This window comes from Macaca nemestrina, chromosome 7, assembly GCF_043159975.1.
Source record: "Macaca nemestrina isolate mMacNem1 chromosome 7, mMacNem.hap1, whole genome shotgun sequence".
Classification (NCBI taxonomy): domain Eukaryota; kingdom Metazoa; phylum Chordata; class Mammalia; order Primates; family Cercopithecidae; genus Macaca; species Macaca nemestrina.
The window spans coordinates 3,345,811-3,372,613 of NC_092131.1; the positions used below are offsets into that span (position 1 = coordinate 3,345,811).

Genomic DNA, 26,803 nt, shown 5'->3' on the forward strand with positions numbered 1-26,803 from the left:
AATCCCAGCTCTGTCGTGTTCCACCTTCTCTGAAGGGCCCTCATGGCATCGTGGGCCCCACAGGGTCTGCAACGCAGGCCCTGGCACAGCACCCAAAGCCCTGGTCCCCATGGATGCATCCTTCCCACACTTACTGCCCCTCACCCGGGAACCCTCAGAGGGCAGCACACCAGGGCATGAGGGGTCTGCCGACACCCAACGAACTCAGCAGCCGTGGGAACCACCGATGCATCTTTAATTCACAAATAAAAGCTGTAGCAAGATGTCATCTACACATTTGTACAAAGGTTCAGATGCCCTATACTATGCACGATCCTCAGAAAGTATGAGCCTGTCGTGCGGGGACGTCGCAAACACTGGCAGGATCATCCCTCGTCTGCACTCGGCAAGAAGTGCCTCCCAAGGCCCCCCACCCTGCTCAGGGTGCCCCCCACAGGAAGCAGGCCTCCCACAGCTGGAGACAGCCTGGCCCCCAGGACACCTTCCCTAGAAAACCATAAAAACATAGATCATTTGTCTTCAAATTCCCACGGCAAATTCCGCATTTATGAGCAAAATGATATAAAAATATGAACCTAACAGAACCTTTACAAAACCCTATCCCCCTATCTCTGTTGTTGTCGTGGTGGTCTGTTTTGTTTTTTGCTTGTGGTTTTGGTAAAAATTCCTGCCGTGGAAGAGGCAACCTGTGCCTGGGGCTCAGCCCTTGCTAGCTGCCCTCAGGACAGAGCAGGTTCTCGGGAAGGGAGGGGACTCGAGGTCAGCCGTCCCTGCCCAAGAGACCCCGGGATGGATCTGCGTTGAGAACCACACAACCCGGGCTCTGCCGAGCGGAAACCATTGTAAAAGAAAAGTCATCCTGAATCCTGAAAGACCCCTGGGGCACGCAGGTAAGTCCCGCTCCACAAAAACTGCTTGGTTGCAAAGAAGGCAAGACGGACGCAAACACAACGGCGCCAGCCCCGGGCCAGACAGGCGCAGCGGGGCCGGGCTGAACACAACTTCTGCTGGTGTCTCAAGTCTGTAGCACCAAATGCAAAAGGGAGAAAAGTCCAAATCAAGGTCAAAGGCACTTGCGTTGCTGTTGGGTGGTGACGGTCTTCTGGTCACTCTGGCACCCTCGCTCTGTCCACCGCGTGGCCGGCCCGCCCTCCGTCTCCTCTCCGAGACTCCCGTCCTGCACATAAACCCCTCCGCATCCTCCTCCTACAGCCCCCACCACATCCTCGCTCCATCCCACGTCCCGTCCTCCAGCCCCCTGCACACCCCATCCTGTCTGGTGCCCAGCCTCAGACGTCCACCTCCTGCGTCCCCGGGACGGCAGCACTGGCTGCAACGCTGATGTCGAAGCAGGTGACCATCATGACGTGCGCCTTGCACAGGTTCACGCACTGCTCCAGGGCTGCCGTGGCTCGCTCCAGGGCCGCCAGGTACTCGGCCGACTCAGGCTCCAGCTCCGGGTCCACCTCAACTGGGAAGGGGAGGAGAGGGGAGAGGCACCTGTGTCAGGCCCGAGGCTGGGGGCAGCCACCTGGCCCCCCAGAGTCCCCAGGAAAGGCATCTTGGCCCGGCCGACCCTGCCTTCCAGCCTTCCCACCACGAGGTACGGGAGAGCAGGTACAGGAGAGCAACGGGGCTCGGGGAGGGGAGGGGAGGGCAGGCGTCAGGGCACATGGTGGGCCAGGCTGGGTCCGTGGGCAGGCGGGACTCACACTGCTCCAGCCAGCGGCCAGGCTCCAGCATCAGCCGGCCCTGGGTCTCGGCCAGCTCCTCACACAAGTGCTCGTGCTTGGCCTGCACCTCCCGTAGCCGCTGCTGCCTGCGCTCTACCAACCGCAGCCTTGTACTGACACACGCCAGACCCTGGGAGGCAGGCCGGGTGGGGGGCTCAGGCATGGGACCCTCTCCCCAGAGACCCCCAGCAGCCCTGCCGTGGCCCCCACCTCCCTTCACCTGCCAGACCTTGGCAGGCACACAGTGGGGCCCCAAGGGCGGGCAGGGGGCGGACCTGGGGCAGCCCACCCATGCCTGTCTGGGTCCTGGCACCACTCTAGGACCACCCTCCCCACGACTGGGGAGAATTCCAGCAGACAGCAGCAGTGTCCTCAGGACCCCCCAGCCACCCACCCACTGCCCAAGGAAAGTGTCGGAGCTGCCACAGGTGTGGGCTGGGCAGAGCCACTCTTACCTTCGTGTCCTGGGAGGGCTGTGGACAGAAAGTGAGGTCAGGAGCTGCGCGGCCACAGCCCCAGAGGCCTGATGAGCCCATCAGATGGCTCACTCTGCCATCTGTGACCAGGCCTCCCCACCAGGGCTCACAGACCCCAGCCCTACCTGGGTGGGGGCCTCCCTCGGGGTGGGGCGGGGCCGCTGAAGGCGCTCCACGTCGTCAATCTCGTACACCTTGATCTCAAACGGCTCCTTCAGGGAGCCGGCCAGGGGCGGGGGCAGGTCCACCCACTGCCCGGGGAGGCTGGGCTTGCGGCCCAGGGCAGAAGAGTCGGGCAGTGGGGCGGGAATGAGGCGCCGCCGCTGCAGACCTGGAACAGAGAGCCGGGCACAGGGTGAGCAGAGGCGGGGCCCAGTCCAGGCACAGCCCCTGAGGGGACGCTGAGGAGCCAGCCCAAGTCCTGACCGGGAGACCTTAGGGGTCCATTCCAGGAATCCTCAGCCTGGTGCTCTGCCCAGGGCAGGGAGGGAGCCGACCCCAAGCCAGGACCACAGCTCTCGAGAGTGCCCCCACTTTCCCTGCCATGATCTGAGCAGTTCTGTCCCTTGGGGCAGCCCTGGTGGGGCCCTCCCAGGCAGCTGGACACTCGCCAGCAAGGCACCAGGCCCGGGACCCAAACCAAGTCCAGTGCCCCAGCCTGGCGACCCGTGCAGGGCTGCCCTTGTGCTCGCCCTGACACAGACTAGGATTGACCCCTGGGGCAGGGTTGGGCCACAGAAGGGCAAGCACAGGGTGTTTATAAACTGCAGAGGGCTGTGCACGTCCATACACAGGAAGCCCCAGGGGAGTCTGTAAACTGTCCAGGGCTGTGTGCGTCTGGGACCAAAGGCTGTGCCCGTCTGTCCAGCATCTCCTGGCCCTGTAAACTGTAGAGGGCCATGCACATCTACACACAGAAAGCTCTGTAAACTGTGGAGGGCTGTGCACAGCTACACACAGAAAGCCCGTCAACTGTAGAGGGCTGTGCACGTCCGCACCTACCTGTGGCCCTCTTCTTGGGGGACTTGAGGCTGCGGGTGCGGGCACCTGGGGAGGCAGCCCCACTCTCGCTCATGGAGTCAGGGGCAGAGGAGGCGCTGCCAGTGGCCTCGCTGTCACGCCGCAGACTCTCATAGCCGCTACTGCCACCACTGTGGTGGAAAAGGGCGGTGCGGCCCATGGCGGGCGGCAGCTCTCCACTCAGCACGCTGCTGTTGTCACTGCCATGGCCGCTGCTGTAGCGCTGGGGCCGCCGCGGGGCGGTCACCTTGCTGTAGGGTGAGGGCAAGGCTGGGCCTGGGGGTGGCCGCTCCTCCCCAACATTCACACCGCTGTCGTGGCCGCTGTCCGAGTCCGCTGAGCCCCAAGAGGAGCCACCTCGGCCCGGGGCTCCACTGGCCGACAGCTCATGGACGCGGCTGTGAGCAGCCCGGAGCGCCTGCTTGGTGCCCATGATGGTACCCCGGCCGGCCTTGGCCCCGACACTGGGCCCGGCCCGTGGGGCTGCTCTGGGACCGGCCACAGGGCCGCCAGGGCTCCGGCCCGGCACAGAACCCGCCGACAGCTTCCCCGAAGGCCCCAGAGCCCGCGACCCGCCAGCCACTAGGCTACGGCCCTTGCCTCCACCTGCAGGGGGCTTGGGGGCCCCCACAGCCCTGGCTGCGCCGCTCCTACAGGCAGGAGCTGGACTGTGTGTGGGGCTGGACGGTGGCACACCCAGCTTGGGTACGGCTCGGGGAGGCCGCCCAGGGGCTTCCCGGCCCTTGCTGCTGCTGTGCGCCAGGCCTTCGTACCGCTCCAGAGATGCATGGCCGGCAAGACGATGTGCCGCTTCTACCTTGCTGGCCCGGGCCTTCAGGCTGGACGTGGCCCTGGGGACGGAGTGGTCAGCCCGGCTGCCGGGCCTGGGCTCCTCCTCCCCTCGAAGGACGGCAGCAGCCCCGGCACGCGGCAGGTTCACAGCATGGGGAGGCGCCAAGGCCGGGCTGCTCCTGTGCTCCAGGCTGGACTTTCTCAAGGGTGGGGCCGGGGGGGCCGCCCCACTGGGCCTCGGGAGGAAGCCCCCCTTGGGAGCCAGACTCTTCTTGCTGGTGGGGGAGGCCTTCAGGCTGCCCGAGCAGGCCACCACCTCTGCCGGAGCATCCCCCCAGGACGCAGCTGGCACTGTCACACCCAGCGTGGTGGCACCCCTCCGCAGCGGTGGGATCCGAGCCACAGCCTCTGGCCTGCGGGCCGCCCTGGCTGCCACCTCACACCCGTCCACCACTCTCTGGGCACAGGCTAGCATCGCCTGGGCCTCAGGCAGCCGGGGGGAGCCAAGTGTGGGGCTGGGGGCCCTGCCAGCAAAAGCTGCCTGGACATCACACTCCCCTGTCCGGAGCAGCCACGGGTCCTCAAAGAGGCCTCCACGGCCAGGTGGGCTCTGGCCCGGGCGAGTGCAGCCCATACGGGTGGTGGCAGAGGCAGTCCTCGGTTTCCGGGGGAGGCTGGAGTGGATGGTCTGTGCTGCGGATGCCCCCCGCGAGGGCCCGGCCTGGGGCTCCCTGCTGGGTCGGGATGGGGCCACTGCAGCCACTTCCCCAGGGCACGGACCCCAGGTTGGCCCAGGACTGTCAGGTCTGTCTGGCTCCAGGAACCCAGAGCTGCCATCCCCCAAGGAACCATCCAGGGCAGGGGGGCCCCCAGGGTCAAGCCCTGCCAGCGAGTCGGGGCTGAAGGGGGGCTGCGGCGTGGGGCCACGGCTGTCGGCAGTACAGATGCTGACCTCGCTGAGCCAGGAGCTGATGGAGGAGCCGTGACTGCTGCCGGCCCAGGCCGCCCCCTCCAGGGGTCCCCCCTCAGGGGCCTGAGAGGTATAGGCGTCGAACTCATCGTTGATGCTGCTAATGATGCTGACCGGCCGGGATCCCGAGGCCAAGGCCCGCAGGGAGCAGTCGCTGTCGAAGCTAGCCAGGCTGGTGGGCCGCCCAGCTCCAGCAAGCCCTCCCAGGGACAGCTCCTCCACCACCGTGAACACCAGCTCGTCCTCGCCGTTGAGCTCCACAGGCCGCTGCAGGGTCACCGTGGTGGTGAGCAGGCCCCGCTCCGGACAGCGACTGCCAGCAGCCAGGCGGGGGCAGGTGGCCCCAGGAATCATCGGGGACCCAGCCACCTGCCCACTCATGCCCACGGGAGGGGTCCGTGCCACTCCATCAGTGCCCTCTCCCCCAGGCTCCTCTGGGGCTCTGCAGGCTTCCAGCAACTGAGGGGGTGGGGGAGCCGGGCTGGGCAATGGCCTCCTGCCTCCAACCACTGCGGCCTTTTCCGGAACCACCAGCTGGGGCCAAGTGCTGCCATCCTCTCTCTGGTCACCCCAGACAGTGGCCTTGCAGGGCTCAGGGGCACTCTGGGGGGTGTCTGGGCCAGAGCTGCCTCGAGGGGTGCTGGCAGCCATCGGGGTGCCCACGGCCTTCCTGGGGGACGCAGCCTCCGGTGGCGAGGGCTTCCGGCCCCCACGGGCAGGGCTGGCCTGAGCTCCATCGGTGCCACCTGGACCTCCTGAGGGACCCTCACTGCCGTCCATGCATTCCAGCCGCTCCTGCAGCTCCGCGAAGGTGCTGCAGCGGAAGTGGTCTGCGTCTCGGGGGCCCTTGGAGGGCCGGTGGCGGCTCAGGGCAGGGATGATGGGCACGAAGTCAGGCGGACCTTCATTGTCGGTGAGCTCCCGGTCTGACAGCGCTGCTCCACCAGGCCCCACGTAGATGACCGTGTCACAGGACTGCTCGCTGCTGGAGGAGTAATCGGGGTCGCCGGGCAGGCAGGGGGGCATGCGGTCGGGGTCCAGCGCCACAGTGCGTGGGTGGAAGGGCCGCAGGTGCGGGGGCCGACGGGCCCGGCCTTCCTCGCAGGAGCTCTCCCCGCCAGAGGAGCTGGAGGCATACTGGGGAAAGAAAAGTGGAGCTGGTGAGCCCAGGCTCCCCTATACCCACTCATCCCATCCCAACCCCGCTTCCCCGACCCTCCCCAGAGCACAGGGCCAATGCTGTGGTCACTGAGATGAAAACCACAGCAGCCACCACCGACCATGTCCCGCCAAACACTGGGAGCGGTACTGAGTCTCAGGGGAAGAACCTAAGTGACCATTCTTAGCAACTTTACAAAGAAAACGGTGTTACCCCACACCGGGAGGGAACGGGAAGCTCAAAAGACAAGCATGCATGCCCAGGCCAGTGGCCAGGACTCACACCAAGGGCCGTGTAACCCCAGAGTGCCCCTAACTCCACCCTCTAGCCCTAGAGATGGGTCCCTAAGAAGTTCCTGTGGAGTTGGTGCGGCTCTCCTGAGCACCCCAGGGCCTGTGCAGGGGCAGCAGGCTGGAGTGAGGCCACCACAAGCTGCATACAGCAAGCCCCAAGGCATCCAGAGATCTCAGGCTGGGCTCCTCACCCCCCAGGGAAGGCCACATGGGCACGGTCTCATAACACCAGAACACACAGGACATGTACCCAGGCTCCAGGCTACCTGCTGCCCGCCCTCGCCCCAACCAGGCCAGCAGAGGCCTGCAGTGGACACAGGAGCTGGGAGGGCCCCGGGATGAGGTGGGCAGGAGGTGGGGAGCACCTTGGCCTTCTTCCTGCGCAGGCGGTGGATGCGGGCGGCGAGCTGCACGGTGCTGAGTGTCTCCGCGTGCTGCGCTGGCGCGTCCGACACGTGGGCGATCATGGTGGTGCGGCAGCCGGCGGTGGCCAGGGACTCACGCAGCAGCATGGTGAGCCTGTGGTCCCTGGGGGTCGAGGCGGTTCAGATGCCAAGGGTTTGGGAAGGGAACTTAGGGAAAGGCTGGCCAAGGGCAGCCCTGGGATGAGTCTCATTCCCACCCAGCTCCGGCACCAGCATAGCGTGGTGCCCCAGGCAGCCCACGGGCAGCAAGGCCTGTCAGGTGGTGGAGGAGCAAAGCCCTGAGGAGCTGGGGACCACAGCAGCACCGGGCACACCAGACACGGATTTACCAGGTCACCAAGGGGCCACCCTGGTCGGCACCTGCCCAGGCCCCACACTCACCGGTACGGCACATGCTTGGCTCCATTGACCAGGGCCAAGATGACGCTGCCCAGGGCCGACAGGGACAGACACAGGGGACCCCCAGCAGCCTCCCCGGCCCTGCCAGATGCCGCCTCACAGCTGCCCAGGTCGATGAGGTGCAGGCGGCTGCGGCCTCCGGACACTGGAACCGCAAGACAAGCAAATGATGGTGTAGCCAGGGGCCCCCAGACCCTGCTCCACAGCCCCACCCCAGGCCCAAGCAGGGGACAACCCTAGGGACATCCCCAGGGGCCACTGGATGATGGGCCCCTGTGCCTGGGTCTCCGCTGACACACGTCCCACAGGGGTCTGGGAGTGCGGGCATGGCACCTACTTCCTCCCCGGCCGCACTTCTCCATTCGGTACTGGTAGACGTGCAGCGTGAACAACATGTGGGAGCTGCGTCGGGCGTCCTCACTGCAGCCCGCTCGGCTGGTGCTGCGGGCCGCCAGGGCCGCATCCAGGTAGAAGGCCGCCTTCTCGGCCGTGGGCGCCCGCAGCTCGCTCTGGTTCTGGAGCTGCAGGAAAGGCAGAGCCTGCAGTGTCTTCAGCAGCTCAGGGCCGAGCACAGCCCCCTCCCCCAGGGTGGGACAGTAGGCAGGCGCACCTGTGCCCCACACACGGGGTCCTCCCGCAGGTACACTCCCGGAGACTGGGCGTCCTGGAGGCTGCCAGGGGCCACCTCGGCCAGCAGGTCCCGCAGGCTCTGGTCACGCCCGCACACCTCCACAGCTGAGACCCGGACGGAGAAGCGGGTGCCCGTCCTCTCCCTACGCTCCTCGATGAGCCTGAAGAGCCAGGAGATGGCGCAGGGCACGATGCCCAGGCTCTGCGGCGAGCTGTCCTTCCCGATCATGGTGTACGACTTGCCTGGGGGCCACGCAGGTGTCAGGCCCCACCACACACCATGCAAGGAGCCTTTATGGCTCCTGGGGTCCCTGGGGTCAACCAGGGGCACTGAGATCTTAGGGGCCTCTTTGGATCCATCCTAAGCCCTCTGCCTTTTAGTTCTGCAGGGGTTCAGCTTCCTCTCCACAAGCCCCTCACCCCATATGCCCACCACTGCCCATGTGTAGAACCAGCCTCCTTTCCCACCAGAAGCTGCCAACCACCACCATAATGAGGATGGGAGGGGGTGGCCAGCAGGACCCATCCAGGGTGGGGCAAGGGCACTTACCCAGGCTCATGTGGCCAAAGGAAAAAATGCAGCCATCAGCCCCGCTGACCACCGACTGGAGCACGTCGGCCACGGTCCCCGAGCAGACTTCGGCCTGGGGGGGCACAGAGAATCAGGCAGGTGCCAGGGCCCAGGGGCTGTGGCCCCTTCCTTCTGCCACATCTGTGGGCCTGAGGCGTCAGCCCACAAGGAGATTGGGCTGCACACCTGGGACCAAGGACAGGTCCCATGTGCACACGGAAAGCACAGAACACACAAGAACAGGACCCAGGACACACGCAGGAGGGACTGGCCAGACACGTGCAGACACACACCCGCAAAGCACAGAAGTCCGGCTGCCGAGGGCAGACCACCACGCGTGGAGAGATGCACACACGGCCACACGGTCCACCGCTCAGCATGAGCAGGGAGCACCGGGCGCCCCCAGGGCCCAGAGCTCAACAGCTGCTCAGAAAACTTCCCCGGAGGGCGGGCTCCGGAAAACCAGGCCTTTCCCTGTGCACTTGGCCCAGAGCCTCAGCAGGGGCAGGTGGAGACACCCAAGGACGCTGGCCAGGTGGATGAGGGAGGTAAGCCGGCAGGCACCGCAGGCAGCGGGCCCCCCTTGCTCACTCTTCCTCTGCACCCGGCACGGAAAAGCAGGCGCAGATCTAACCCATGTGCTGAGCCAGCAGCCCGGCTCCGGACCCCCAGGAGGACACCCAGTCCGCCTGCCCGTACCTGCTCGGAGTCCTGGGGGAAGACGGCATCGAAGGCAAACATCTTGGGAACTGCAGCAGTGGCGGCTCGCCGGGGGCCTGCGCTGCCTGGGGGACCGGCGGTGGGATCATAGAGGATCACCTGCTTCTTCCGAGGGTCCACCTTCAGGAAGGACATGGCCTCGGCCGAGCGCTGGGCCCCCTGTGCGGGCCAGATCCGAAGCATAACCTTCACCTGGGGCAGAGGTGGGCGGCACCTGAGAAGCTGCCTCCGCCCAGCTGGCCACTAATTACAGGGCAGGAGGGGCCCAGCTCAGGAGGGGACAGCGGGCCAGGTCTCACACTGGCACCCCCACCGCAGGAATGTGGACACCGCGCCCCTGCTCCAGGCGAGAGCAGATCCCATGTGAGGTCAGCAGAGCAGAGAGAAGGTGAGAGAGGGCCAGGGAGAGGCAAGGCCTGTGCACAGCCTGTCAGCACTGAACGTGCGGCACAGAGAATGAGGGGGTGGCAGGCTCCAGGCGCCTCCATGAAAAGACAGACGGATGCTCAGGTCCTGCAGAGCAGCTCAGTCCAGGAAAGGGCAGGAGGGAGGAGCACAGCCCCCCGGCCCAGCCCCTGCAGGCTCTCCCCAGGCTGAGGTGGAGCACTTGGAAGACAAGGGAATGAACTGCCCCACAGAGGAGTGAGAGCCGCAGAGGGCTGGTGCTGCCCGGGGAGCCATCCAGGGGCATGGCTGCCTCTGACCTGGGCCAGCTGAGGGAACCGAACCCTGGCACCCTGTGGCCTGCCGGACTAGGGTCAGCAGAAAGCAGGGGGAAGCCCATTCGCATGCAAACGGGGAGGGGCAAGACAAGAAGGATCCCATCCAAGGGAAGATGTAAATTCTGACGCCTCAGTCTCACCGGCCCCACTGCAGGCTTGGGGAGACTGAGGCCCGGGGGGCAGACTGAGGGTGGGGCTGGGCTTCCAGCCTGACCTCCCGAGCTGGCAGGGAACCAGGCAGCCCTGGTGCTGGGCAGAAGCAATGGTGTCTCCAAAGCACACACACACAGATTCCCAAACTGGGCCCCACACGGGCACCGGAAGATCCTGACACCAACCCCAGCACCCTGAGAGGGGACAGATGCCGGGGAGGGGCAGGACCCAGGATACCAGAGCCCAGAGCAATCACTGCAAACACTCCGAAACCCACGCACAGGAGGGACGCCCCACACAGGTGGATCTGGTGTCTCGATGCCAGGAGGCAGCGGCTCCGACCCAGCAGAGGCTGCGCACACAAGGGCCACCCTGAACCAGGGCTCCAACGCAGGGCCGGAGACAGGCCCCATTTCCTGCTGGAGGACACCACAGTCCACTCTGCACTGATCTCTCTGATTTCTCCACTACAGCGTAAATCAAATTACCCGAGACGCATTTCAGAGCCAATATTTTTCACGGATTTAATTGTAAGTGACACATACATAACGCCGGCAAAATTGGTTTACCGTGGGTAGTTCGCACCAGGCGCCATCTACTCCCCCTGGGCACGGGGCACATTGATATGCAAGCCGCTGGAGTCGGGAGTGCCCGCTCTCCCGGGAGCAGCGTGAAGAAACACTTTTCTATTGTACTACTCAGAACCTGGGCTCCATTAGGCGAGAATCGATTCTTTGATTCCCCTGACAACGTGAACAAAACTATTTCATTTCCAGACGCCGCCGCAAAGCAGACGAAAACGTGCACTTCCCGGTAATTTTTGGCAATTTTTTTTCCAGCGTGAACTCCTCACCACTTCAGGAGCCAAATGGGTTCTGCAAATTTGAGAGAATTCCTAGCGGGAAGGAGTGACGTGGAGAGGCCCACGGTTCGGCTCTCAACACCTGCCGGCCGCCCTTTCCGCCAGCGGCATTAATCCCAGAACCGGCTCACAACCAGGAGGGAGGGGAGGGTGCGGGCCTCCCCAGGGAGGGGATGGAGCAGCCCACAGTGCGGGCACCGGCCATCTAGCCTGCCCCACACTGCCCTGGTCCCAGCCCAGGCCATTGTCTGCGAGAGCGAACCCTGTCATTACTTCGGGGAAATGACAGGGTCTTTGCAGGAGAAGGCACAGCAAGTCTCTCCCCTAAATGTTCAGATATTACAAAGCCCTACTGAATAGCTGCCTGGTAGGGAAAACACACATTTTGCATTAAAAAAGGGCTTCCAGCTCTGGAGAGGTAGCCCAGGCAGCGAGGGGGAGGGGCGCTGCTCAGCACCCACCCCGAGAGGGATGTCTTTTTAATACCACCATGTGATGAATTATCTTAAGTAGCACATTAATGTCAGAAATTGAACGTAATCTAACTTCTTTTCTGTGACAATATTAAACGCCTTTCAGGCGGCATTTCTGACTATGTGACATTAGTGCTAATAACACCCGGGAAGCTGGGGGGTGTGGAGGGTGGAGGGGCTGGAAGGCTGGTGACCCAGGGCTCCTTGTTGCTGGGGAAGCACTGAGCGCTCCGGGGCAGGGCGGGGGTGTGACTGCCATGGAGAGAAGGGAGAAGCTCGGCCAAGGCTGCCCCCAGGAGGAAGTGGGGCAGAAGCTGTCCCCTAAGAAACGCGGGGCCCTGGGAAAAGTGCTGCGGACTCCTGAAGGAGCTGCTGACTCCTCTGCCCCCTGCCCCAACCGGATGGCACAAACAGGCTGAGTGCCAGGCCCAGGCCAGAGCCAGGGCCCCGATCCCAGGCCGGGCGGGGAACTTGGATGCTGCCTGCCCACCACCGCCCACACCTGACCTCGGCGTCCTCCCCAGCTCTGCAGCCCACACGGCCGAGGCAGCGGCCGCCTGGCCCACAGCACCCACCTGCCCCGTCTCAAGGGGACTGTTGAGGGTGGGGAGGACCCAGGGTCAGGACTGGGTCACGCCAGGACTGGCCTGGAGAAGTTGGGGGGCTCAAGTCACTGAAATTAGCATTCCAGGGGCTGCAAGTACAACGCTCACTACATCACTGGGCGGGCAGCGGGCAGAGCCCCCCGACAGCTGCACCACTGAGGGCAGGGCCGGACACACAGTCACTTAAAGCCCTTCCCCACAGCCAGCACGTTCAGAACCCTCCCACTAGCCTGCCACCTCCCGAGCTCTAACAAAGCCCCAAGGTGTGGAGGCCCCTGCAGGACTACAGAGCTGTGAACGTCAAGCAGGCTGTCACCAGGACCGCGGGGGCGGGGGGTGCTCCTGGCACCCTAGACCCGGGGCAGCTAGGGCAGTGGGAGGGGCCTGTGGCAGCCCCAGACCCAGGGACAGGGGCCTTCTGTCAGGGGGTCTCCAACGTGGGCACAGAGTCCCCTCCAGACCCTGCCCCTGGGGAGCTGAACCCCTGGGAATCGTGGTCCAACTGAGTCCAGAAGGGCACGGAGCCTGATGGCCCACATGGGGCACAGAGCCTCCAAGGCCTCCTCTGGGCCTGGAGGCGCCAGGCAGTGCTTTCGGGGTGCTGGCGGGAGGGGGCTGGCTGCAGAGCAGGCAGAGGGGCGGGAAAAAGCCACAGGGGGCACACACAGAGCTGTGTGACTGGCTTCCCACCCTCCACGGGCCCATGAACGAGGCACTGCCAGCTCCCAGAAGAAGGGAGGGCCACCATCCGGCCAGGGGCAGGTATTTCTCCAAGACTTGGAGGGCACAACCAGCAAGCCACAGGCCCCAGGCTCAGAGCTCCAGGGGCAGCCAGGAGCCAGCCTGTCCTATCACTGATGGAGACCCTGTGCCCTCCACAGGCTGCAGCCTTCCCATCTGGAGCGCGGCGCCAGAATCAACCTATCACACATCCCCCTCTCCCACAGCAGGGGCCCGCCTGCACACGGTGACTCTGGAGAGCAGAGAGCCCCCTCCTGCCCCCAGCCCCCTCAGGGCCGCGTCTCAGTGGAGCCTTCGTGAGGGGCTTCCCTGAATCAAACCCAATCCTTAGTCCCTGGGAGCCCCGTGACCTGGCTGTCCCACCCCACGATGAACCTAGCACGTGCCCCTGGGACCCCTAGGACGCGCCACTCCCCGCCCATCCCCTCAGTCCCAGCCCAGCACAGGCTCCCAGGCACCCTGCTGCCACCTGGGCCTCAATCTCCCCATGGCACCCCACTGACCACTCTTATCCAACCCAGAGAAGGAAGTGGCAGCCCCTCCACTCCCACGCCCCTCCTGCATCTTCTCAGACGCCCCTGGCCTCCCCACCCAGGGCCCCGAACTCGGGGCTGCATCTACCTTCCCGATGCTGCCAGGGTTGTCCTTGGTCTTGGAGGCAGCCCTGAGCAGGCAGGGGGGCGCCGGGGGCGGCCACAGCTGCAGGACCCCACTGAAGTCGGTGGGGTAGGTGGAGGCGCCGCGGGTGGCTGGAGGTGGTGGCGGGTGGGGCTTCTTCCGCTTGGAGGCCAAGCTGAGCTTCTGCACAGCCCTGGGGAGGAGAGGCAGAAGCAGGATCAGTGGTGGGTGACAGCAGCTGTTCCTGTCACCCGCCTGCAAGTCACCAGGCGGTCCCACCCGGGGACCTCATCAGCCACCATCCCAGGAAACACAGCCCAAAATGTGGCTGGGAGGCCTGCACTTCATTCCTGCAAATGGATGGTTCAGGCTGGGGCCTCCGTGGCATCCTTGCCCCAGGGGCTCTGCCCAGCATTCGGACCAAGCTTGTGACAGGGTCCAGACCCACACAGGCTGAGCGCCCCTCCGTGCACTCTGCACTGAATGCCATCCCCCACCACGGGCTGTGCCCTCATCCCCCACCACGGGCTGTGCCCTCATCCCCCACCTGCAGCTGCCGTGGGGGTTGGACAGTGAAAGCTGCTCCCACCCGATGCCCAGACTGTGGGCAGCCATGCACAGCTGTGACCCGGGCACGTCCACCTGGCCTGCCTGTGCCTCAGTTTCTACATCTCCAAAGTGGGATGAGGTGACAATGGAGGCCTCTGTGTGGCCCTAATGAACTGACACACTCAGGGCACCCAGCACAGTGCCCACATACAGGAGGGGCTCAATTAATGCTGCCATCAAGATGACCGCGCCCCAGGCCCCAGCTGAGGCTATCTCGCCCCTTGCCATACGCCAAGGCCCTAGAGCCATCCTGGAGCCACTGCCCCGCTCCTGGGCCCCTGTGGCCCTTCGCCACTCAGGGCTGCTGGGAAGTGCCCCCGCTGCCACCCTGCCCCTCAGCCAGGGTGAGCGCCTCCCTACCCCACAGTCCACCCTGAGGCTCAGCCTTGCCCCAGCACCTCCAGGGCTGCGGGATTCCTGCACCCACAGTGCAGGACTCCCAGAAGGTGCGGTCTCCCGAATCCTCCAGACCACAGGACCTCCCAGGGAGAGGCTGACACTTGGGTTTAACACACCCTCCAGGGGAGGCCAGTGCATGCTTGGGAGCCACTGGGGCGGACTCCCAGGAGACCTCGACATGCACACCCTACAGAGACACACACAGACACCCAGAAACACACACATGCATACAAAAACACACAGAGACACATGCATACAGAAACACACAGACACACAAGCATAGAGACACAGACACACACATGCATAGACACACACACATGCAGAGACACAGAGACACAGACACACACACATGCATACAGAAACACACAGCGACACACACATACATACAGAAACACAGACACACACATGCATAGAGACACAGAGACACACACACAGAAACACAGACACACACAAGCCCATAGAAACACACACATGCACACAGAAACACAGAAACACACACACACACATATGCATACAGAAACACACACACAGAAACAGATGCACACACAGACACATGAACACATACAGAAACACACACAGAGACACACACATACACACATGCATACAGAAACACAGAGACACACAGAGACAGACACATAAAGACATAGAGACACACATACAGAGACACAGGCACACAGACACTCTAGAGACACACACATACTCACACAGAGACAAGGATACGGAGAAACACAGAAAAATGCAGACACACACACAGAAATGCACACACACACACACACAGACACGCACACATACAGACACACAGACACACAGACATGCACACACACAGACACGCACACACACACAGAGGCACGCACACACTCACACACAGACATACACAGATGTACAAACACAGACATACACACGCAGACACGCACACACACACCCACACACATACACATACAGATGCACAAACACACAGACATAAACACGCACACACCCCCCACACACACATACAGAGGCACACATGCAGACATACACACACAGACATACGCAGACACGCACACACAGACACGCAAATACACCCACACACACACAGATGCACACACACACACGCAGACATGCAAACATACACCCACACACACAGCGATGCACACACACATACACATGCAGACACACACACACACACACACACAGATGCACAAACACAGACACACACGCAGACACACACATACACAGATGCGCACACACACATGCAGATATACACACACAGACATACACACACAGATGCACAAACACACAGACACACACACAGACACACACATACACAGATGCGCACACACACATGCAGATATACACACACAGACATACATACACAGGTGCACAAACACACAGACACACACACACACACGCAGACACACACACACACAGAGTGCAGGCCCGCTGCGCCTGAGCCTTGGCTGTGCTAACCCTGCTGCTGGGGATGTGTCCCCAGGTCAGGTCACTGGGCCACACCCACTCATTCCCTGGCATGGCTTCTCTGTGGCCCACCCACCCCACCCCTGCAGGGCCCCACACCCTCCCAGCACATTTTCTGCTGCAGGCACCCAGAGCCCCTACCCCGGCTTGTGGACCCACCAACACAGGGACACCAGGACGCCGCAGGGGTGCACGAACACACACACTGGGTGTCCCAAAAGGAGTGCTCCCATGCGGGCCAGAGGCCAGGATGCCACCCGGCGAAGGGTGTGGTGAACGCTGCCCACTGGTGCTCTCCTGACCCACCTTGGGCTCCTCTGTCCCCTAACGTGCCCCACGCCGCCCACAGCCCTCAGTCTCTCAAGTCTATCTTGACTCCCTAAAACTGACCGCAGTGTGGAAGGACCTGCACCCCAGAGCCGGGCCCAGCCTCTCGCGGCCCCCACTGTGGCGGCTGCAGCGCCGGCGTTTTGCTTAACTTCTTTCATCTTGAATAGGAGCTGTCTTTTAAGAGACCCCAGGGACGGCGTTCCTCCTAGTGAGGTGTCATCATGGAAAATAAAAGTAATCTACGACACATGGTGGAGTCCTTAACAGGGCGGTGGCAGGCGGTGCCTGCAGCCACCCAGGCAAGACATGGAGCTTGGTGGGGGCGGGGGGGGGCGGTGCCAGGAGTAAGAATCCCAGGAACCAAACCCAGGGCTACCCAGAAGCCCTGGTCGTTCCAGGTGTGGGAAGCCCGCCGCCGCGGGGACCTGGGTTCTTTGCCCACAGCTGGAGGTAGCAACGGCACCTGCGTCCTGGGGCCCAGGCCTGTGTGCCTGAGACCCCTGGATTTCACCTGGCATCGCCAGTATGTACCCCATACCGTGCCAAGCCTCATCTCTGTAAACCTCACAACTGCCCTGCAAGGAAGAGGCCCTTGTCCCCTCCTCACCCAAAGATCACTCACACAGCAGATCAGGGACAGGGTGGAGGCCGACACAGTTGCCCACGCTGTCTGTGTGTCTGTGCGCCTGTGCGTCTGTCCACAGGGCAAGAGGCCCGGGCAGAGGGGAACGCTGGGAAGTGCAGAGGACAGAGCCACAACCCAAACCTCAAAGTGAGCCCCCAGAGGGGCAGAGAGACTGGGCAGGGGCCCGGGCAAGGCCAGAGGCAGGCAGGCAGGGCTGCATCTGCGCGTGTAGGGGCCTGGGTGGGAGAAGGCTTGGATTTCACCACTGTCTGCTCTGGGGTTCTTCCTGCCCACCCACCACCCCAGCCTCAGCCTCCTGTTCCAGACCCCCCACCCCACAACCCTGGGTTACACCTCAGCTTCCAGCCAGCCGCCCACAAGGGAAGAAGCTGCAGCCCTGCTCTGGAAAACATCTACATCTAGCAGGCAGGACAGGGACAGGGCTGCCCCACCCCGCTGCCTGGTGCTGCCCCAAGGCTGGGACCCCAGGTTTCTCAGGGCATGGAGGGAGGAAGGGTAGGGCCCTGAGGTGCAGGTGGGAAGCCCCCCAGCCCGCCTGGACAGGCGGGGCTGAGGATGGTCCCCACGGTGGCCCCTATAAGGGACAGGGAGACTCCCTGCACCCCTTTACTCCTCTGGAAATGGATGTTGGGGGACACCCAGCACAGGCCCTCACTGGAGGGCGTTGGCTCGGCCTCAAGTGGACGGGGAGAGGTCACGCCCACCCAGAGCCAGCTCCTCAAACCTCCCCTGCAGCCCCTCCCTAGGCTGGGTGGGGTCAGGGTACCAGCTCTGACCCAAGGCTGTGGGAAGTAGGGCATCGGCACCCACACCCCCAAGCCTCCAGGGGACACGGAGCACCGGAGACTGCAGCAGCACTTGGAGAGGCCAGAGGGATACTGGGGCTGGAGCCTTAGGTCTGCAGAGGCCAAAACCAGGCTGGTGCTTTGCTCCATCGGCCATGTGAAAGGCCACAAGGGCTCTGCCCTTCCAGTGACCCTCCCAGGAGCCGGCGCCTCCAGCACAGACCTCAGGTGTGCCTGGGCCACAGCAAGCACACCCAGGGCCCAGGCCGCCTAGACAGAGGCTGGGACCCGGCATCTTCTGCGGTTCCACCAGCCCTGGAAGTCTGGAAGGTTGTTTGCCGCACATCTCCACCCCACAATCTGACCTAACTTGAGGCGCCCCCTCCTCCTGGGGCCCATCGCCAACACGCTGCACCCCAGCCCTGGGCCCTCCCAGTGCCTGCTTTTACGGGGTTACCTCCCTGGTATGACTCAAAGGCCTGTCACTGCGTTAACGAGGCCCCAGAATGGGCATTCTCCTTTGATGAAATTCAGGTCCCCATGGAAACACCCGTCAGACACAGCAGCCCCACCTGGCTACCATGCCTGGGTTCAACAGCCCTTGAGGGCCGCCAGCACGAACTTACTTTCTGAGCAGTGGGGGCTGTCTCCCCCAGGCTACGGCAGACACCACCCACACCCAACACTGCCAGGGAGCAGCAGCCCTCAGTGCGCAAGTCTGAGGGGTTTGACTCTGAAGGGAAGACTCAAAAGGGAAGACTCAGAAAAGCAGGAACTTCACCTGCATAAACAGCCCCCATCTTCACAAGCCACCTCCTCCAGGAAGCCTGCCCTGATGCCCTGAGATGGGCGTCCCCAGCCCCTGCGCCTCCTGCTTCTATAGAAACTACCCCCTGCCGTGAGACACCAGTTTACACAGCTGTGTCCCTCCCAGCAGGGGGTCTGGGGCAGATGCTCACAGAAGACCTCAGAATATGCGTGATTGAGGATGAACCAGAGAGCGGGCTCCTGAGCGGCCCCCAGAGCCACCGGGTGTCCTGCTGCAATCCCACAGCCTTGCCTGAGCTCACTGGCCCTGGCCATCGATTCACGTCAACAGAAAGGGAAATATTTCCCTTTTTACAGAGAAAAATCACCTCTTCCAAACAAGAGGGTAATTTCACAGGCAGTTGGTCTTGATGGCGAGGCCCTTAATTACCCCAAGGAGACACACGAGCCTGTTCTGTCGCGTGCAAGAATCACTTATGGCCAACCCAGAGATTCCACACTGGGCCGTGTGGGGCTGCTGGACTAAGCCCCACCCTCCCTACTCCACCTCACCCCAGGGACACCTGCCACCTGCCAGACCTGCCTCACCAAGGAACCAGGGCAGGCGTCGGGGGACCCCAGCTGGGTCCTGCAGACCTGCGAAGGGGACCCTGGACCCCAGCTGGAGGCAGCTGGGGCCTGAGGCCAGGAACTGAGGCATCAGCCTCTCCAACTCCCAGCCCTGCTGTGGCCTGCACTTCCTGTGTCCTGGATTTTCAGCCACAGGCCAGAAGACAGGTGGGGGGGCATCTCCCCAGACAGTGCCTTCCATGTGGGTCCCCAGCTAAGCCTCTGGGGAGTGCACCGCCCCCGCTAGGCGCTGTACTTCTGCTGGGTGCCAGCCTGACCATCCATGGGCCTGGGCATCCAGGCAGACACCGGGGGGCTCTGCTGAGGCCACAATGGGGTGGGGAGTGGGGGGTTTGGGTACCTGCGTGTGCCATGAGGTGCCCCCCACCAGAGGGAAGCAAACTCCTTTAGCAGTTTTTTCGAAGACATTTGATTTGGGGTCTTGGAGGGGACCCCCGTACCAGCATGGCAGCGAGCAGGTGAGAGTGTGATGGTGGAAGTACCTCAGAGGAGGCACTGCAGAGGCTCCCAGTGCCAGCACAAACCAGTGGGGCCGCAGACAGTATCATCAGAGTTGCCAGAGCCTTCGGGGGTCACCGTAGCCTTCGGAAAACTCCTAACCCTGGGGGCCACCCGGTCCACGCACCCCACCTTTCTGAACACTTACTGGGCCAGCATGCCAAGCTCTATCACAGCTGCGCAGCCTCAGTCCCTGCAGCTCCCCCAGGCCCCACCCATGGGGTAAGGGCACGGGGCTCAGCCCCTCCTCTATCTATGCCCCTGTTAGCATTAACGAAACCCAGGCACCCGGGCACCCATGGGATCACTGCACATCCCAGCTTCCCGGTGTGGACATGAGGAGTCCAGAGGCCATTGGAAGGATCGGGGGCAGCCTGAGGCTGGTGTCCTAGCCAGGGTTGGGGCGTTTGTGGGCAGCAGCAGAGTTGAGACTCCCTAGGCCCACAAGATTCAAAAACCCAAACTCCTGACCTCTACCCCATTCTGTCCCCACTTGGCAATGCTGCCTGCCAGACTCCTACTTAACCCTCAAAGCCCGCTCCCTGAGAGACCACTCTGCCCCGGCTGCTGCACGGGTCCCATGCTGCCATCTAAGGCTGCCTCCACAGAGGTGCCCCTCGTCCCTCCAGACTGGAAACTTCCCAAGGGCAGAGCAGGGGCTGGAGTCAGTGCCACCCCCTCCCGGGTCTTCCGCAAGGGTGGAGGTGGGAACACAGAAGGTATCCTCAGCACGTGCCCAAGAACCCTGGGGTGGGGGCTGAAGCTCCACTGTCTCCTAGCGGACTCATCCCCACTCAGAGCCACGCCCACATCCACAAAACCCAGGAGCAGACACTCCCTCTGATCTCACCCCGAGGGCTCAGGGTACTGCAGTCCCACTGGAGTCACCCAGTTGTGGGTCACCCACCACTGACCCCAGCCCACGTCAGGCACCCACCGACGGGGCCCACCTGCCAGGACGTCCGCCGCCACAACCTGACCCACGGCCTGCCACCTGCAGTGGCCTGGCAGGAGCCGCTGAGACCCAGGGTGCCTAACAGGCTGGAAGTAATGGCGGCGGCAGCACCCCCCGCCTCGGGAGACCCGCCTCTGGGTCCCCAGCCTGATGCGCTGGTTTCTATGGTAACTTCCCAAGGTCAGCAGGCAGCGAGGCTGGGGAGCGGCACCAGCCTCAGTTCCCAAACAAAAGGCAGCCAGGGCCGCTCTGCTGGACTCCAGGACACCAACGAGCCAGGCTGGGGGCCGACACCCTACCCCTACTTCCTAGGGTCAGGAACTCTCCTTGGGCACCAGGGGGCTTAGCATTAAGGATGGGGGGAGCTCTGAGCACTGCAGCTTCCTTTTCTGGAAGTCTCCACGTTTCAAATCCTCCTGCCAAACAGGACCCAAAGGAGCATGGCCACAGGCCCGTGCCCAGTCCGGCCGCACAGGCCCTTTAATTCAGGACTAGGCGGGTTGTGACGGGGTGAGCTGGCACACACACGGGGGACCCCAGAGCAAGCTGGGCAGGACCCCCATCTGCTCCCACCAGGGTCCCCACCCGCCATGCTCTCGGCGCCTAATTGGGGTGGCTCTGAGGCCACACTCGTCACGTGCGCGGCCTGGCTGGGCTCCAATGCGGTGGTGTGCTCATCAGCCCTCAGCCCGGCGCACGGCGTGCGACAATGCCCTAATCATATGCCCCGTCACTCTGCAATCAGACCGCACAGTCCCCAGGGCCGGCGCTGATAAGACGCCCTCGTCTCTGGCCGTCGGGTGTGATGCATGTTCAAGCTTATCAGCACCCGCGCGGGGCTGCTAATGGGACAGTGACCCGCGGCTGGGCCTGCCATTACCAGGCATTATGGCAATTACATCCTGTGATCCGCATCCTTACACCCAAGGATAAGAGAGGGCTCTGCCACAGCTCCCCAGGACCAAACACCCTGCCGGGAAGGGCCCAGTGGAAGCTCCACGCCATGCCCCTCCATGCCGACTCCCCCTCCCCACCTCTGCTCCCCTGTTCCCTCTGCCTGGCCCACCACATCCACAACAGCAGTCGGTCGAGGACCTGGTGCCTGTGGGGCCTCAGGCTTGGCATTCTGGCAGTGGTGGGGGTCAGCAGAGGGGGAGCACAGAGAAACCAGGCACCTGAGCTCACGGCCTGGGAAAGGAACCAAGTGATGTCAGACACAGTCCCCCAATGGGGGATGCCCTGGTGGAGCCGGACCTGCCAACCAAAAGCCCGACTGGCACTGTGGGCACCCACTCAAGCCCCTGCTGCCCCTCCCCTCGTGCTGCCCTGAAGACCGGCCTTGTCATCTCTGTGGCCCCAGCCTGCACCTGCCCCGAGCAGCCCCCAGTGTCCACAGCTGAGCTGCCCCACTCTGGGCCAGCCACATTCTCCGGGCTTCACACACATTTTCTTGCTGCAGTCACAGCGACTCTATGAGGAAGAGCCCAGCTGATGGGAGGAAACCCAGGCACAGAGAGATCAGGTGATTTGCCCAAGATTGCACAGCTCAGAAAAGGCAGGGACCAGGCTCCAACTCAGGCAGGGTCCTGGCCACAAAGCCCCTCCTTGGCAGTGCTCCCCCAAGGGTGAGATGCCCCCAACATTTCTCTTGACACCCACAGGACAAGTGCTGTCCTGGCATGGGGCCCAAGAGGCCGGCAGGCTGCGAGCAGCTCAGCAGTTGCATTCTGTGCAGCTCCCCATCCACTCATCTTGGCAGCAAGCACGCCCGACGTCCCCCAGGAACGGCCCACAGGTCCCCAGGGGCTCAGAGCCGGGGCCATGGGGCCCCGCCCATGATGCTACCCAGGAAACTCCAGGACATACCTTATGAAGAAGGAGGCTGCAGCTGAGGGGCCTGTGGAGCCCCCCACCGAGCCCGGGGTGGGGGTGACCAGAGCAGATGTGCAGGCCCCACCACGGCCCCAGGCCTTCGACAAACCATCAGGGCCCGCCACGGGGGGGCCTTCTCGGACCGTGTCTGCCACCGCCACGGCCGCCACCGCTGCCTCGGCCTGGAGGGAAGGAGAGAGTGCATATGAGGAACCCAAGGGCAGAGATACCACCGCCCCTGGCACCTGGAGTGGAAGAGACAGGCCTGGGTACCCCAGAGCCCAGCACATTCCTGGAGGCTCTGCACCCCCAGGGCCCAGCCTGTGAAGCCAGGAAGGCCCCAGAAATCAGAGCTGGGAGACAGGGCCAGTGCGGAAGGCCTGCCTGGGCCCTGAGGTCACAGCCCCGGCTCGGGGTGTGTGGGTGCTCTGCCCCAGCAGGACTCCTTGGAGGCAGAGAGGGAGGCAGACGGTGGCCCAGGAGCTAGACTTTCTGCCTCTCCCCCATCAAGCTCCAGAATCGCAGTGACCACACTGGTCAAGACCGATGGACACAGACCCCCCACCCTCTCACCCCTGAGCCACCCGGGAGCACCCAGCGGCATAATTCGAGAAGAAACCACAATAACTATTTGGCAGGAGCACTAATTGCCCCACGTATGGTGATGTATGGCGCTCCCTCATCTGAAATACTACCCTGGCATTTCCAACTCATTAGCTCAAATAAATCCCAGAAAGGGAGGCCGCCTCATAATGAAGCACAAACGTAATTAAACGTCCGGGACAGCCCAGCAAACATGAGCTCCACCTCCACATGTTCCGTTCCCAGACACGTGGGACCCTCAGGCCAAACCTGGCCCTGGGCTGCGTGGGGGGATGCAACCTCAGGCAGGGCAGGGAAGGCAGCCTGCTTCAGCCTGGCCACCCCTCACCCCGGCCGCCCGCCCCAAGGGCCCACTGCCCCAAGCTCTCCAAGGACCCCCTTAAGCACCATGGCCTGGTCAGGTCACAGTCACCCGGGTGCCAACCGTCATTCGGCCCCAAGTGTCCAATCAATAACCACTGCCCGAGGTGTCCTTTGTGCCCAGGCTGGCAGAGGACTGGGGTCCCCATGCTGAGGGGACGTGGGCCGGTCTGGAGGGCCCAGCATCCTCAGGGTGTCCCAAGTGGCACAGGTCAGAGGCCAGGCATGGCACATCAGCAGAACAAGTCACTCCAGGACCTGGGAGGGACACTCCAGACAGAGGCCCTGTCGTCCCAGACAGTCTCCTTCCTCACTACCATGGAGGGGCTCACTCTGCCCAACCCATGGCCAGCACCAGCTTCCAGGCCCCTCCCGGGACCTGCAACAGAACCAAGTCTGCGAAAGGAAGTTCACAGAGAGCCCCAAGACTTAGGCTGGATGGAAGCTGGGTGCCCTCCCAGGCCCTAGGCACCAGCCACTCCTCCGGGGCTTCCAGAAGGACTGCCCAGTAGCAGAAAAGGGCGAACCTGGGACCTGGAACAGCTCACTAGACACTGTGCCAGCACACCACACCCCATTACCAGCCTGCCGTCCAGGAACTCCTATACATCCCTCTGAACCCAGCCCGGCCAGCCGTCTCCTTCTCCAAGCCACCCCCTCACCTCAAATGTGAATTCTATGTCATCACTTAATGTATGTGTCCCTTATCAAAAGCCTAAACTCCCTTGCTAAGCAGACAGGAAAGAGCTATCTTTAAAGTTACAATGTTAACAGCAGCTCCTGAGTCCCCCAAGCAGAGCTGGGTCTGGTTGAGCACACCTGGGCATGGCAGTCAGCACCCAGGGCCAGTTCTCCTGGGGGCCAGGGTCGGGGTCGTACCACCCACAGCTAGCGCGGCACCCACAGGTGGCTGGTCGCGATGGCACCACCGTGGGGCCACATTTGGCATCCTGGGCCAGGCCCAATCACAGTGTCCAGTGAGGCACCAGGATACCCTGCCTCCCCCACTGGACAGGGGCACTGAGGCTGGAGGGGCCACAACAGGGACAGAGCTGCTACACCACAGCCCACCCGGCTCCTCCGCCCTCTTCCCACAGGGCCCGAGCCCTCCCCCATCTCAAGCCGGCCTCTCCACCTCCGGCCAGAAGGCTCCGGCCCCGCCCAGCAATGGTGCAGGCCTGCGGCCAGCTGGGCCTTCCCACACTGACCTGTCTCAGGAGTCCGGCACGCGCCTCGGCTCCACCGTCCCACGCGCTGCCGGGACACCGCCCCATCCGCCGGGACGGCCACTGCCAATTCCTGCCGGAAGCAGAGCCCGGGCATGCCAAAAGAAGCCGTCTGGCAAAGCGAGAGCCGGGGGCGGGGGAGGACGGCGAGAGGGAAGACCACAACACGGGGGCAGAAGAGAGGGGGGGCGGGCGGCCAAACAGAACGTGTGATGGAGGCGCCACAGCAGCAGCGGAAGGAAAGGCAGGAGAGAGGGGAGCGTCAGGCCGAGGGGCGCAGAGCCAAGGGCCCCAAGCATAGCCGCACGGGACCCACCCCAGTGGGAGCTTCCTAACCACAGCAGGCACCAGGCGGCCAGCAGAGAGCACCTGCGACCTCGGGAACACCAGGGTTCCATGGAACACAGTTTAGGAAACGCCAAGCTAACCCTCTTCTCAGGAGCCCTCCAAGCCTAAACGCATCTGTAAGGTTCTGGCCCGCGAAAGACACCAGCCCCCCAGATAAATGCTTCACTGGGTGCTATTCTGTGCTGAAAAGTTGGGGGAGAAAGGGAGGAGGAGGGGCTGAGGAGCGGCCAAGGAGGCTCAGAGCTGAACTCTCCGTTGCCAGTGTCACCCCTGCACAGGTGTGGATGTGTGCCACCCTGTAGAGCCCCACGGGGCGGATTCACCCACCCACGAGAAGCTCCAGCCTCGTCACTCAAAGGGCCTTAGGGCCTGGACAGCCCTGAGTTGAAAGGTCTGGCCCTGCCTGGCCTGTCTCAGCTGTGAGGACCATGGGACACCCTCCAGAGCCCCTGCAGTCCGGCACAGGGGTGGCAGGAGCCCCCAAGCTGGTGCCACCCAACCTCCATGTACGGAGGCACCCCAGCTCCTCTGGGCCACCGCCAACACTTCCAGCACCCCACACTGCCCACCGGGCCGCCCCTCTGTGGGCGTCCACTGTGCCGCTTGCAGCCCACTGTGGGCCCTGAAGGTCACAGCCTCGGTCTCGCAGCTTGGTTCACAGTGTGAAACGCACCACGGTTCGCAGCGTGTCCCGGACCCTGACAGCCTCTGGTGGTGCAGACAGGGCACTGGGGTGGCCCCCATGACCACTGTCCAGAGCTCTCAGGCCAGGAGGGGTGGGGGACAGGCACAGGGACAGGCACAGGGCCTGGCCCAACAGCCAGGAAAGAACCGCCGGACAGCCCTGCCAGGCGGCTCCATAGCCCAGGAGTCTCTGGATGCTCAAGATGTGGGATGTTCCAGGCCCCACCTGTGGCTGCAGGGGGTCCTGGGAGCCCTGGACCACCCACCACCCCTCTAAGGATCAGCCTCTTCTGGCCAGACCCAGCCACATTCAGCATCCCCTGCCAAGCCTCGGCCGAAGCCAAAGTGCCATGGCTGGGCCCCGCCCCTCCTCTCCACATCGTGTAACAGAGAGGGCTACAGCACCCCTGTCCCACCCGCTCGCCCCAGATCAATGTTCGCCTTGGAACAATCTCACTCGGCCCAGGGGTGGCTGACGGTCTGTGGTGGAGATTTGCAGCGCATCTCTCCACAAGTATTTAACTCTAGAGTCTAACAGGCAACATTAACATTCCAGGGCCACGCTAATGATCGATGCCCTGGTTCAGGGGAAATTACCTCATCTGAATCCTAAAGTTCTATTTATGGTTCTAATAATCTCCCTATTGATTGCCCAGACCGTTGTCTAATTATAAATCCATTCCCACCCACCCTGGCCACGATCAATGCGCACATAACACAGAGAGGGTGCCTAAATGCCTGCCGTTCACAGTGCGCCATCCACCAGCAGGGCTGCCCAGCAAGGGGTCTGCAATCTTCTCCACCCCCACCCGCTGGGACCCTCAGCAACAGACAGGGTGCAGTGAGGCCGAGTGGCCCAGGGAGACAAGAGCAGGAGACGGAGGCACCTGTGCCCACCATCCTGGGTTTCAGGCCCAGCCCCTGATTCTTCCACACACGCCCAGCTCAATGCCACCTCCTCCAGGATGCTGCCCAGCTCACCTGCTGCAGCCCCCAGCACCGTCCCCACCTACCCCTCCCAGGATGCCCAGCCCTGGGGCCAGGAGGCACCTCATGGCAAGGGTAGGGCTCCCTCCTCTTGGCCTCACCAGGGAGTTCATAGGTGAAAGGGTGTGGGTCCCGAGGCCACCGGGGAATCACCACACCAGCTGGGACTCAGGGGGTGTCCAGAAGTTCCTCCCATGGGCCTCTGTGCACCTCGACCCCTAGGGCAGCCCAGCAGCCAGTGCCAAGGCAGCTAGAGCCAAGGCCAGCCCCCAGCTGGGGCAGGATC

General features: G+C 63.2%; 1 protein-coding gene across 6 annotated transcripts in view; it reads right to left on the reverse strand.

Annotated features, from left to right (window-relative positions):
* Positions 1-218: 218 nt before the first annotated feature.
* Positions 219-26,803, reverse strand: part of LOC105489830 (kinesin family member 26A) — a 43,213-nt gene continuing 16,628 nt past the window's right edge. For 3 of the 6 annotated variants that reach the window (XM_071099491.1, XM_011755006.3, XM_024795405.2), the window contains 13 exons: positions 22,304-22,491; positions 13,366-13,555; positions 9,168-9,380; positions 8,448-8,541; positions 7,878-8,140; positions 7,605-7,788; positions 7,250-7,412; positions 6,809-6,971; positions 3,212-6,128; positions 2,335-2,540; positions 2,189-2,206; positions 1,713-1,863; positions 365-1,471 (listed from right to left, as the gene is read on the reverse strand). In XM_071099491.1, coding sequence (XP_070955592.1) covers positions 1,290-1,471; positions 1,713-1,863; positions 2,189-2,206; positions 2,335-2,540; positions 3,212-6,128; positions 6,809-6,971; positions 7,250-7,412; positions 7,605-7,788; positions 7,878-8,140; positions 8,448-8,541; positions 9,168-9,380; positions 13,366-13,555; positions 22,304-22,491 — 4,932 coding nt within the window. In that variant the 3' untranslated portion in view covers positions 365-1,289. Of the gene's footprint in view, positions 1,472-1,712; positions 1,864-2,188; positions 2,207-2,334; positions 2,541-3,211; positions 6,129-6,808; positions 6,972-7,249; positions 7,413-7,604; positions 7,789-7,877; positions 8,141-8,447; positions 8,542-9,167; positions 9,381-13,365; positions 13,556-22,303; positions 22,492-24,480; positions 24,611-26,803 lie in introns of all 6 variants that reach the window. The other 3 variants (XM_011755007.3, XM_024795406.2, XM_024795404.2) reach the window with 3 other exon arrangements.